At 44.4% G+C, this 13133-nt stretch overlaps 1 protein-coding gene across 1 annotated transcript in view; it reads right to left on the reverse strand.

Annotated features, from left to right (window-relative positions):
- Window positions 1-2333: 2333 nt before the first annotated feature.
- LOC146200454 (uncharacterized) overlaps window positions 2334-13133 on the reverse strand; it is a 102001-nt gene continuing 91201 nt past the window's right edge. Inside the window, exons 25-29 of the mRNA XM_084592369.1 lie at window positions 10699-10832; window positions 8042-8227; window positions 4476-4545; window positions 4304-4407; window positions 2334-2474 (exon numbers count right to left, since the gene is read on the reverse strand). Of these exons, the coding sequence (XP_084448495.1) occupies window positions 2334-2474; window positions 4304-4407; window positions 4476-4545; window positions 8042-8227; window positions 10699-10832 (635 nt within the window). The remainder of the gene's footprint in view (window positions 2475-4303; window positions 4408-4475; window positions 4546-8041; window positions 8228-10698; window positions 10833-13133) is intronic.

The following is a 13133-nucleotide window of genomic DNA, read 5'->3' on the forward strand; positions in this document are numbered from 1 at the left end:
AAGAAAGAAGTACAGGCTTATAGCATATATAATGTGTTGCTTTCCAATGGCGAGACAAAAAAAGTGGTGTCAGTCATGAGCACAGTGTATACTGCAAGTATATGAAGACCTTCAAAAATTCGAAGAGGCAAGCTGTCACAAAGCCACACATCGTACGTGACTATAATCACATGACGGGCGGTGTGAATGAGTCAGATCAGATGCTGGAGAACAAGTCTGTCCCTACAAATAGGCAAAAATATACTACAAGAAGATTTTTCGCCATCTGATCGATGAAGCTGCTTTCAACTTGTTTTTCTTGTACCAAAAAGGTGGAGGGAAGGTGAGACACCTTGGCTATCGCCTCGCCCTCACTGAGGTGATCCTGATAGGTACCCTGATCCTTCGAGAAAGACAAAGTGCAGCCATCTGCCTGATGTCCTCGATGCAGTATGTCTCAAGGAGCAACACTTTCCTGCCTATGTTTCTCCAAGCCAAAGCAAAGCAGAACCAACCAGGAAGTGCTTCATTTAGTCAGAAGCGCAGAAAAAAAATGGGGAGAAGTTGAGAAAACAAACCCGATTCCGGTGCAGGAGCTGCAACAAGCCTCTTTGTGTTAATTCCCTGTTTAAAAATTTATCACAGAGTCCTGAAGCTTCTCAAATGAAATAGCCAAGTGTTGGCTACCTGCAGAAGTGAAAAGGATAGAACATTTGTGACAGTTTCTTTTAAGTGATGTTTGTTGTTTATTACTGGCATGCAGCTGGTTCGATATGCAATGTTGACAAGTGAACTTTGTAGTACAAATCTGAATCGGCATGTGGTTGAATTATTCTGACATTATTGAGAAGTCCCTTTTTAGTATAGCAGCATTCAAAATCAGCAATAAAAAATTAAGCACTTTTGGTTAGGAAAGTTCGCAAAAATAAAATACTTAAGGGGTTAGCTGAACCTCATTCTTGTACTACCTGATCCAGTGATCGAGGTTTTCTATTTCATATATGCATGAGACAGGGCATACGGAGTACTGGATTTCGTAAATGATGCCAGGTAGTTTTTTTCTAGGAATGTGGTCTTTGTGTTGTGATAGAAAGCAAGTGATCACTGAAATGGGACATGCAGATGCCGCCTTTGCAGAATGCGTGCTAGCACTTCATTGACAACCCTCGTGTTTGGACGCACAGTGGCAACATGCTTCGTTGTTTACATGTTGACACCCGGCCCCCCAAGGCTGATGGCGGGAAACACGTTGAATAAAGCCACACGTGTAATGATTTTCCTACAGACTGGTGAACAAGGTGACCTCTTCCTCTTTTCTCTCCACTTCAATGGAGCAGAGACTTTGCGCTCCTCAGAAGAGAGGAGGTAATGGATTCCCTGTAGATTATTGGGTGACCAGAATTAAAATCTCAGCAGCAGTTGGTGTGAGTCTGTGCCTATGCACACTGCACTTCAGGTTTCCCCCTTATCTTCTTATCAGGATATCAAGAAATGGTAGCATGTTGTTTTCTCGTTCCAGTGTGAATTTGATAGAGGGATCAACCGAGTTGAGATGTGCAAGGAAGTTTTGCGAATTCTGGTATCTTTGGACTGCAGAAGCAGACGTCAATGTAGCGAAGAAAAACTTCCAGTTTTTCTTAAAATTACTGCAGTGCTTTTTCTTCAATGGCCTCTAACATCAAGTTGGCAGCAGTGGCTGAGAGGATCGTGGCATGCTGCTGCTGGCTCGCATATCAGTCACCCCAGATGAAGGAATTCGTGACTTCGTCCCGAAACATTGCATTAAAATAAATTTTTGGTTCTTGCTAGTGTTTCTTAACCTTCTGTTTCAAAACACAATAATGTGGTCTTTCACCAAAGATGTTCTTGTTCAAGTCCATTTATGAAACCGTTTCCCATTTTTAACACTCCTTAAGAGAGCAATGCGATAACGGTGTGTTTGGACCCATTGCGCATAGGTGGCAGCTGATAAAGACGATGGCCGGCAATACACAGCACGAGAAATTGGCACTAAAACATGCGGGGTGACTGGGTGCAGCAATAGCTACGATGTCCTGTGCTCGCATTCCACAAGAAATTTCCGAGTTCGAACCCTAATGTTTTTTTTTTTCCTGACTTGAGCAGAGGCTTAGGGACCACAGAAGGTTCATGCTTAGGTTCGACATGTTAAAGTAGTGCTTCTGCACTAGAAATGACAGCAATCAGATGAAACAAACGTTCATCAAATGATAATTAGGCCAGATGCCTGCCATCAGCAACAGCACAGAGGCTAGGCAAATTAAGATCAACCTTAGTACTTTGCACAAATTGGGAATGGTTAAACCCTTTCAAGAGTTGCTTAATCAGAAAGCCATCTAGAACTGAGCCGGTATTGCTGAAGCAGGTACCTGGATGGCGATGGCCTTTGCTTGGCTGCTGCCATCCTGGCACAGTCTGGTGGTGATGAATGGAAGGTTCCGGACCAATGGCTCGCTGACCCAATCGCTCTGAAGCAGCTGTTCCCGGGACATGTAATTATTTTTTCAATGCATGATGGGGGCAAAGAGGCAAATATAGGCCAGCACAGGTTATTCACCAAAGGAGCATAACCAATAATTTATTCTTTATTGGATAACACCCTCAGAATGATTATAGCATTATGGAGAAAAGTGGTTACAAAACTTAAAATTAAAGCAAACTAGGAACAGTTTAACCATGTGGAGTTACTGTGGCACCACAAAAATGACTCACAGTTATACAAAGTTAACTGTAGTATTCATGAAAACAGGCAGAACAATTGCAATAGCGGCTTCTAGTTATATACAGCACTAGGTACGAGTCTGAAGAATAATTGGTGATCTGCAACGGTGGCCATTAAGGCAAGAAGGTGATTCCACTCGTTGCAAGTAAACGGTATATATGGCTTCAATGAAAACAATTTGCTACAAACTGGACAGAGAATAGAAGACATGCCCGTATGCACGCAGCACTGACTAACTGAAGGTTCTATTAAATCTTATTCTTCTTCTTCCGTCAGAAGAAGAGCGATACCGCAAGAAAAAAGAAAAGGAAGCCAGAAACCAAAACAAAGAACAAAGGGAGAGAAAGTACAGATTCCTGTTGCCACATCTTGCTGTCATGGGTTTCAAGATATCCAATTTCTTTTCTTTCACTACCATTGACACAGCGCTTATCTATGTCACATTCTTCTTCTATATGTTGTAGGCTACATAAACCTCACGTTTGTGCGGGTAATTATAGCGGCTCAATATCTGGGACAGACCAAATTGCGAAATGCACTTGCAGGCAGATATGTGTTAAGCCAGCATATTGCCATATCCCTATCTGATGTACTATAGCGGCGCATTCTCTTAGACTGTCATTGACACAGCATCCTGCCTGACAAACATATGACGCTCCGCAAAACAACAGGACTTCATAAATTATTCATGGTTTAAAGTGCCATTTCATTGTAATGTAAACGCATTAGGAAGCCATTTGCTTTTCTTTTTCTATGGAAATTGTCTTACATCCAGTCACCCTCTTATGTAATTGCCAATCAGGTTGTTATGGTACTTAAATGCTGTTTCCAAGAAGCATACAATTCACTCTCTTCTGATGCGTTACCTATCTAAGGAATGATTCATTACACGAATACTCATCGTAATTCTTTGCGCCCCAAATTCTTCTGTCCTTAACCCGCTTCCCTGTTGGATGGCTTCTAAAGCCCTGAATTGCTGGGTATAGTGGCACTGCCGTTCAAACTGCATACCCCACTACTGCAGCTCCAAGCTTTGCTTCATATGCATATTCAGTACTTTGTTTTTATTGATTTATTTTATTTTATTGATTTTTTATTGATTTATTTGTTTATTCATAAATATTAGAATCCCATACGGGATTTTAGCAGGGTGGAATACAATATGATGCATAGTAATATAGGCAACAAGGAGGCATTATAACAAAGATACAAAGTTCAATAAAAAAAAAAATCATGGTAAACAGCAACAGTTAGTAAACAGCAACATCATAATGATTCTATAAATGTTACAGATTGAGGCGTGAGCAAAACAGCTTTAGAGACGACAGCAAAACAGTTTCATTGTCTAGCTCATTCCATTCAGTAATAGCCCTTAGAAAAAGAAGAATATCTGAGGCAGTTGTTAGGGCGTGTCTTTCATGAGGGCACTGAGCTCCTTTTACTCTTTGTCCACTTTGTCATGCGACTGTCTGCACTGTTTCCACTCTTAAAAGAAAACGGACAGCATTGTCAGGCCACTTGAGAGTGCACTGCAAATGAACGGTGTTCAGCAGCGTACATCAGCAGAGAGAGAAAGGTGCTCACCAGGCTGAGCAGTCGGAGGGCACTGTCACCATGCAGGCCTCTCAGCAGCACCAGCAGCAGCTGATTCAGCCACGGGTGGGAGGACAGGCAGCTCACGCAACCCTCTGAACATGTGGGAATTCAGGCAGGGCCCCCCCCCTTCCATCTCCTCAGAAGATTACAAGCAGCTCACCAGTGTCGGCCAAAAGCTCAGCGTGAGGCAGCAGCGCCTCCAGGCACTCCAGCGTGGCAGCCTGCAGCCGCTGTAGTGACACCATCCCCTTCATCAAGGGGTGTTTCTAATATAATGCTTTGTGGCCAATGGGAGAGAGGAAAAAGGCAGCGTTGCCTTATCAAGTGTCAGCTCCAACTTCAGTCAGGTCAGCGACCAAAGCAGTGAAAAATTTTCGTTAGAGATATACAGTAGACATTGCACACAACATATAAAGACATTAACAAAGCACATGGTCACGTAACAGGTATCTAATATATATAGAAAAATCTAAGAAAGCTAACTTCAAGAACCAATATGGTCTCAAGGCATTTCATATCATTATATGCAGTATTTGTGATGATAGAGCTTTAATAGAGCTTTAAAAGAGGCATTACATAGCCTTATCCGAGCAAGCCCCAAAATATAGCATAGGTTTGTAGAAGGGAAAGAAGAAGAAAAATCACAAACTTGTCATAGATTTTGTTCCATGCTAAAATGGTGCACATACAAACGAAGACACAGAAGAGAACAACACGGACAGGAGCACATCACGGACAAATCCAGATTTTGTTTGTTGGTTTGGTTTGAGGGGTTTAACGCCCCAAAGCGACTCAGGCTATGAGAGATGCAAATCCAGATTTTTGTATACAGGAAACGTTTCCTGTACACAAATCCAGATTTTGTGTACAGGAAACGTTTTCATCCCCCCCCCCCCCCCCCCCAAAAAGGTATTTGGTTTGCTAAAAGCCCACAGAGCCATATATTGTGCTCAACTGTTTCCGTAGCATGAGGTCAATTTTCTCAAAGGTCAGCTACTTGACAGTTCACTATTTGTGCAGCATAGCTGGCATGTTTCTGTTCTTTTTCTATCCATCCTACATCATGAAACTTGAAAAATGAAGGTTTCAAAGAACACATGTGAAATAGATATCAGTTGGCTGCACACATTTAATGCTATTTCTATTCCTGATATTTGAGAGTGATAACACATGATGGCTTTTAGGTTGGAGCAGAATGTGCTCTGAATGAGGAGCTTTTTATTCGCTATACCACCACAGTGATATGGTGATACTCTAGCCCACTTGAGATGCTTCATTTTCTTTGTCGAATCTTGCTATAAGCAACCGTCGTGTGAAATAGCGAAAGCTCGTCAATTTGAATCTCAACAATCCAAATTTTTAGATGATTCATGATGCCCTAGTTGGCCCGGTCAAGCTCCATAGTAGTTTATGTAATAAAGAGTCTGTTAACTTGAACATGAGTCTGTTCATGACTAAGCATGACTACGCCTGGGCACCTGGCTCCCAGCACATGGCCAGAAAAATGCCCCTGCGATAGGGCGGCATAGTTGCGAGGCTGCGTGCCTTCAAAACAGGGAGAGAAGATAAAAACTGGGTAAAAACACGGAAGAACACACAAAGCCAAGCTGACACCATGATCGACACAGTGTCCAGCGGCTGCCTGCTCTCTCTTTTGCGTGACCTCCAAGACTTGATACTAAAAGCTTGATAATTCAGCCCCGTTAACTCAGGAATAACGAATAAGTCTCCCACCCAATGCTCATGTAGAACCGGTGAAACTGCATGCAGGTGTGATTGGCCCTGATCGTCAAAATAGCCCTCAAAACTGAGCTGCAAATTGTGCAGCTCATCACACACCTCTGACGTGTGTGCCATGGCAAGTATGAGAAAACCATGAACGACCCCGTCTCTGAATTAGACTTACAACTTAATTTCAGTTTTGCTTTTATGAGCTTGATGCCATTCAAGTCAGCCCACGGTGACAGCGGCTATCGGACAATCGTTGGTGGTATACTGCGTGTTTTGCACTTCCATCCACGTGGCTCTTCTTCTGCTCCAAAAATGTGTGCTCGTCAAGTGTTGCTCAGCGCTTTTTGTGATGAAACTTCACACACAGAGCAGGCTGCTTGAGATGGAGCACGGCTGCTACTGCGGCACATTGTGGACGCCCCAACATTTTTGAGCAGTTCTGCTCCGATACTGCCAACAGTGTACACAAAATAATGACCTGACCATAATGCAAATAAAAGTCATTATCGTGCTATTCTTGTCTAAATGGCAAGTGACTATTGCTCGATTCACCACTAAATAAATTTACTGCAATGAAAGTGCTTCCTGCCAGTTCTTTTGAGGCCATTCAACAATGCTAACATTTTTTTCTGGTCCCGTGAAGTTTGACTTAATGAGCTCTTACCTGTCCCTGTAACGCCTGCCAGGCATTAAATAAGAAAGCAAGGATCATGTACTAATGCCGTTCGTACAATTTATTGATAACAATTGTTGCAAGCAAAAAAAAATAAACTCTAATACGACACCGTGACTTGGAAAAGGGAATTTACTAGAGGAATTGCAAGGTGCTTCCTTACAATGACTCCTTAGTGAAAGCATTGTTAGTACTTCTTTATTGGGAGAGTGAGCAAAATGCAACAAGACTGCTCGAGAAAGCAACAAAAACAGCAACCTGAGCTATATAGTGGACTATGACCCTCCCTTTCACATAACGCTTGAAGAGAAAGCATTATTGCTTGAAAGCAGTGTTCACAACAACACGTAGCATTGTTAGCCCTGACATATCCATTCACCAAGCTGCATTCCCCATTATGGGCACCAACCATGAAAACGCTATTGTGGCCAGCAAAAGTGAGAAAATGAAACCATCCTGTTTTGTGCCCCACGCGCTACACTCCAAGTAGGGTAGCTATGAGCGTATGCTTCTGTCGTGTATTTTATTTATTTATTTATTTAATGGTTCACAGGAAGGGAAAGGCGCAGTATCTGTCACACTTGTAGCTGTGGACACCTGAACCATGCCGTAAGGGAAGGGAGGAAGGTGGGAGAGAAAGTGGATAGAGAGAAAGAGGAGCCGTAGTGGAGGGCTACGGAGTAATTTGGACCACCTGGGGATCTTTAACGTGCGCTGACATCGCACAGCACACGGACGCCTCTTCGTTTCGCCTCCAACGTGTATTTTGTTCCTCTTGTCCACTGTGGTCAAGAGGCATAGTTATTATTTTTTTTTTTTCAAAACTGTGCCTGTGCATGCGGGCCGCAACTTTGCAGCTTGCACCGTTTGCCACAAGCTGGGTTGCTTCCGTGTGTGCGTGTGGTGATATAAAATGAGAGGATCGATGCTGTCAGGTTCACTGTCGTGCCGCATTGTGCTCACCAGAAAATACAATATCGAATCGAGTAGCAAGTACTATTTGAAGACTATTTGAAATTTTGAATATTAAGACGCTCCTAAATAAAATGTCTCTTACTCTCAACTGCCTCTGATATTCATGTCTGTTGTAACAGGATTCAATTGGACGTCATTGTTGTCAGTGATGGAAGCGCTAGAAATATGCGCGTGAGTATTGATTTCAAAAACGGTACCTTTCATGACAGTCTGCTTTAGCATAACGATAAGACAAACAAGGAAATTATGTTTCATCAGAAGTAACAATTCTAGCAAAATTCTTGCAACACAGGGTTACCCGAGAAATGTCCCTGTGCATGGCTTTCCACCACATCCCAAGCACCCACCTTGGTGACGCAGAGAGTGGCGAGGGCGTACGCCAGGCTGCTGCAGTCAGCGTAGCACAGTGGTGACAGCCGCACCATTGTGGTGCCGTGCAGCAGCAGGGGCAGCAGTGCCAGTGCAGGGCTTGGGTTGGCACTGGCCAGCTCCCGGAGGACGCTCTGCTTGGAGACACGTACACTCCGCTCACTCTGCAAGCAGCAGGTGAACATCAGCCACCACTGGCACAAGCCAGCCCTCCCTAAAAGCCAAGGTGCAGTGGTGGAACTGGAAACTGGCTTCTTGTAGCAGCTTTTGTAGCAGAAGAAATCGCAGTTCGTAGCAAAAATTTCGAGTTTTGTAGCAGGAAAAATGGCATTTTGTAGCAAATATTCGAGCTTTTGTAGCAGAAAAAAAAAAAAAGTGTCTTGATACGCTTAAATAAAGAAGGCTTGTTTTATTTCTGGAACCCAATTTCTCAGATGTTTATAACGACCACAGCCATGCAAAAACAAGCTTCAAGTTCAAATGCAGTCTAATGTGCTGATCTTTCCTTAAAAGGCCCCAAATTAGGCAATCAGGCAGTTTTGCTGAAAAGAAAGCCGTTTTTATTCAGAGGGAAGGCATAACGAGATATGCAACTACACTATAAGCACTGTAGCCTTGGAAAGAAGGTAGTTAGCTGTCTTAACATAAAACTCTGTAGAAATTCAGAACTGCCACTTCTTAAAACTGCAACTTTAAGGCACTATTTATTCTCTTGCCTTGATGACTCCAGCTTGGACAGTGTCGCTGCGAGCCTTTCCTATCCATTCTTCAGAAGGGCTTGTCCACTCTCATCGTCTGCAAAATTTTTAGACTTTACGTCTTTTGAGAAAAGCAGCTCAGCATTGGTGCTCACATTCCTGGCCAGCCTGATCTCTTCCTGTACCTTTTCCCGATTCTGACCTCTTTTCTGGGTGTCCTTATCCTGTACATCAGGGTAACATTGAGGCACCTTTTTCCTTCAAGAACCCTGCTGATTGGAGGGAAAGGGGGAAGAATATTTTTGCAGGTCCTGGGTTGAGATTTTTTTTTTTTTCCATCGAGAGAGGCGCGCTGCTGGCGCTGCTCAGTCAAAAGGAGCAATGCACAGGAATGTAGAGTGAGCGCCGATTCCGTGCGTTCGTAATCTCTGCTTTCGTTCTTTTTATTTCGGCGGTTTGACGTGTGGCTAGGTAATCAAAGCGACGTAGGGACTCGGAGTCGTGAGTCTGCTTCTTCGCAGCACACTGCACGGATTGTGCATCTGCTTTCCTCATTAATGTAATGAAAACGTCCAAAGGTACTTAATAATTGTATGCGGGGCTGCAAATATATTGAGTACCTGCATATGAGTTAAACTGTGAAATTATACAAGATGTTCCACATAAAGGGTTCAACTTAAGGTACAAAAGCAGCCAACAGAGTCCAGTGCGCACGCACAGAAGCAGCCAAATCCTTAGCGCTCCCTCTGCTGTTACTCAGGTCAGGCCACTGCAGCCCATACCTCACTGGTACGAAAAAAAAAAGGGAAGCAAGCGTGCATGCTGCTCCAGCTCTGCATTGCTGAGGGCTGTTCCAAACTGTCACTCGTTTGAAACCGCGCCGTTTGCGTTGAGCAGCCTGCTCGCACATCCTTTTCAGATGCAAATGTACACACACACACACATACAAGCGCGCGCACGCACACACACAACTTAAGCGAGCGCCCAGGGCAGCTTGAAGCCGTCACACGGTTGGTGCTTCGAACCTTCGACGGCCATCCTGCCAGCCAGCCTCTCCTTTCACCCTTCCCGCTCATTGGACTTGAGCGATACTTTGCAGCCCCCTTTCACTCCATCCCAGTATTTAAAGAAAAAAAACAAAACACTGGCAGGAGACGCAGAAGTGACGTAGACAAACATCAAATTTGTGGCACGCGATTGTCCACACAGGACCTGCAAAAATATTCTTCCGCCTTGCACAGTGTTGCCAGCAGCTGTCATTTTTGGTATCGACAGTTCAGTTTCGCTGCTGACAGAGTCATTCTATGACTTTTGGCGCAAGCGTGGCGCAGAAGTAGTTAAAAAAATCTATTTTGTAGCAGCATGTAGCAGGATTTCTGATTTGGCGCAGTTTGCCGCAATTGGCGCAGCAGTTCCACCACTGCAAGGTGTAAGGCAGCAGGTTCTCTCTCTGCACTGTTGCCCAGCTCACCGCACATAGGAGGTGGAGCTTCTTCGAACTACCCTGATCAAACTGGGGCCATGTGTCCCCTGGGCATTCTGATACAGCAGTACGTAAGTTTTATATTCCCTAATCGTGGCATGAAAGAGTGCAGCTCTGACATGTTTCTGGTGTGAGCGACTGTCAATTTCTAACAGAGAAGACCCCCAGGATGACAGTGGTGGTGATAGGCAGGCACTATACAGTGAGTTAGGAAAGTTAGGTGGGCGGATGAGGTTAAGAAATTCGCAAGGGTCAAGTGGATGCAGCTAGCACAGAACCAGGTTAATTGGAGAAATATGGGAGAGGCCTTCGCCCTACAGTGGGTATAGTCAGGCTGATGATGATAATGATGATGATACAGTGAGTGAATATAGGGGCAGATTCCAGATACCAGCCGATGGCCCCAAGTCACGGTAGGTAGAAGGAAGAATAAAAAAAAAAAAGCAGCACAGACCCTCAGCCGACTCCGATGCTGCACCTGGGCCAGCGTGGCCAGGAGGGGCCAGGCATGTGGGATGGTGGCATCCGTGGACAGCTGCAACTCCAGCCAGCCCAACCATCGGCCACTGGACAGCAGCAGGGAAGCAGCTGAAGGCAGAGAAGCAAAAGTGTGAAAAACCATCATCTGAAACAGACCCACTAAGGGAGTGCAATTCTCAAATCTTTATTAATTGCAACAAGCATAATGCCTCTTCAGCCTCTTCGTTATGCAGCCTGAAGAGGCTGCATATGAAAGATATATATACATATATATCTTGGGAGGATCAGTTCAGTTCAGTTCAGTCGTTCATCTGCAGTGCCTCGAGGATGCCATCTAACCATCGCGTTCGTTGTCTACCCCTTCTCCGGCGACCCTCAACCTTTCCCAACATCAAATCTTTCTCCAGCGACTCCTCTCTTCTCATCAGATGACCAAAGTAGCTGAGCTTTAACTTTAGAATTTGACCCTCCAATGAGCAGTCAGGGTTTATGGTCGACAATATCAACTGATTTGATCTTCTGGCAGTCCAAGGAACTCTCAAGAGTCTTCACCAGCACCACAATTCAAACGCGTCAATTCTTTGGCGGTCAACCTTTTTCACAGTCCAACTCTCGCATCCATACATCACAACTGGAAAGACCATAGCACGAGTTATACGGATCTTGGTTGGCAGACTAATGTCTCTGCTCTTTACTAGGTGGTCAAGGTTAACCATTGCTCTCTTTCCCAGAAGCAGGCGTCCCCTAATTTCATGGCTGCAGTCTCCTTTCGAGGTAATCTTGGCGCCCAAGAAGAGAAAATCTGTCACAGCTTCCACTTCTTGTCCATTGATGCTCCAGGACTTGATAGAGCAAGACGCCATGATCTTTGTCTTTTTAATGTTCAGTTTAAGCCCAAACTTCTCACTCTCTTCTCATACGCGCATCAGAAGTCTCTTAGTTCCACTTCACTTTCTGCCATTAAAGTGGTATCATCCGCATATCTAAGGTTGTTGATACGTTTTCCAGCAATATTCACTCCAGCTGAAGACTCATCCAGACCGGCCTTCCTCATGATGCACTCTGCATATAGGTTAAATAGGCAGGGCGATAGTATGCAGCCTTGCCTCACTCCTTTCTCAATCGGAAACCAATCAGTAAGACCATGCCCAGTTCTGACTGTGGCCTCTTGTCCTTCATACAGGTTCTTGAGGAGACAGATGAGGTGAATTGGAACTCCCATCTCTTGGAGAGCTTGCCACAATCCGCTGTGATCTACGCAGTCAAACGCTTTCGCATAATCAATAAAGCAGAAGTAGATGGGTTTCTGGAACTCTCTTGCTTTTTCCATGATCCAGCGAAGGTTGGCAATTTGGTCTCTAGTTCCTCTGCCCTTGCGAAACCCAGCTTGCACATCCGGAAGCTCCCGATCCACATACTGCTGCAGCCTTCCTTGGAGGATTTTCAACATCACCTTGCTAGCATGCGAAATAAGCGCGATCGTGCGGTAATTGGAACAATCTTTGGCACTGCCTTTCTTTGGAATGGGGATGTAAACTGACCTCTTCCAATCCTGTGGCCACTGCAGGGTTGTCCAAATCTTCTGACATAATATATGCAGAATGTTAACAGCGTCATGGTTGAGGTTTTGAAGCAACTGAGCTGGAATGCCGTCAATTCCGCTAGCTTTGTTCTTAGCAAGGCTGGCTAAGGCCCATTCAACTTCACTCTTCAGGATGCCCGGCTCAAGATCAGTAATCACAACCGTCTTATGTTGGGTTTGCACATTCGGGTCCTTCTTGTACAGTTCTTCTGTGTAGTCCTGCCACCTCTTCTTTATCTCTGAGGCTTCAGTGAGGTCCTTGCCTCGTTTGTCCTTTATCACGCCCAGCTTAGCACAGAAGCTTCCTTTGATATCTTTGATTGTCTTATACAGAGCTCTTGTGTTCCTTAATTGGCTGTTGTCCTCAACTGCTTGGCACTGTATGTTCAGGAAGGCATTCTTATCTCTCCTTGCTATTTTCTGAAAATCCGCATTGAGAACCTTGTATCTTTCTCTTTCCCCCATAACTTTTGCCATCCTCCTTTCCTCAGCTTTTTGCAAAGCCTTTTCAGATAACCAGTTTGCTTTCTTGCATTTCTTTTGCTTTGGAACTACCTTAGTAGCAACTTCTTGTATTATATCACGAACATCAGTCCACATATCTTCGGGCTCTCTGTCTTCTAGATCTAATTCTTGAAATCGATTCCTCACTTCCACAGCATATTCTAATGGAATTTGATCCAGATCATACCTGAAAGGCCTTCTAGTTTTCTGCATTTTCCTCAATCGAAGCTTAATTTTGGCAACAAGAAGCTGATGATCGGTGCCACAATCGGCCCCAGGCCTTGTTTTTACTGCTTGTATAGAGCTTCTCCATCTCTGCCGGC

Source organism: Amblyomma maculatum, chromosome 2 (genome assembly GCF_055883805.1).
Source record: "Amblyomma maculatum isolate TAMU_Amacu chromosome 2, ASM5588380v1, whole genome shotgun sequence".
Lineage (NCBI taxonomy): Eukaryota > Metazoa > Arthropoda > Arachnida > Ixodida > Ixodidae > Amblyomma > Amblyomma maculatum.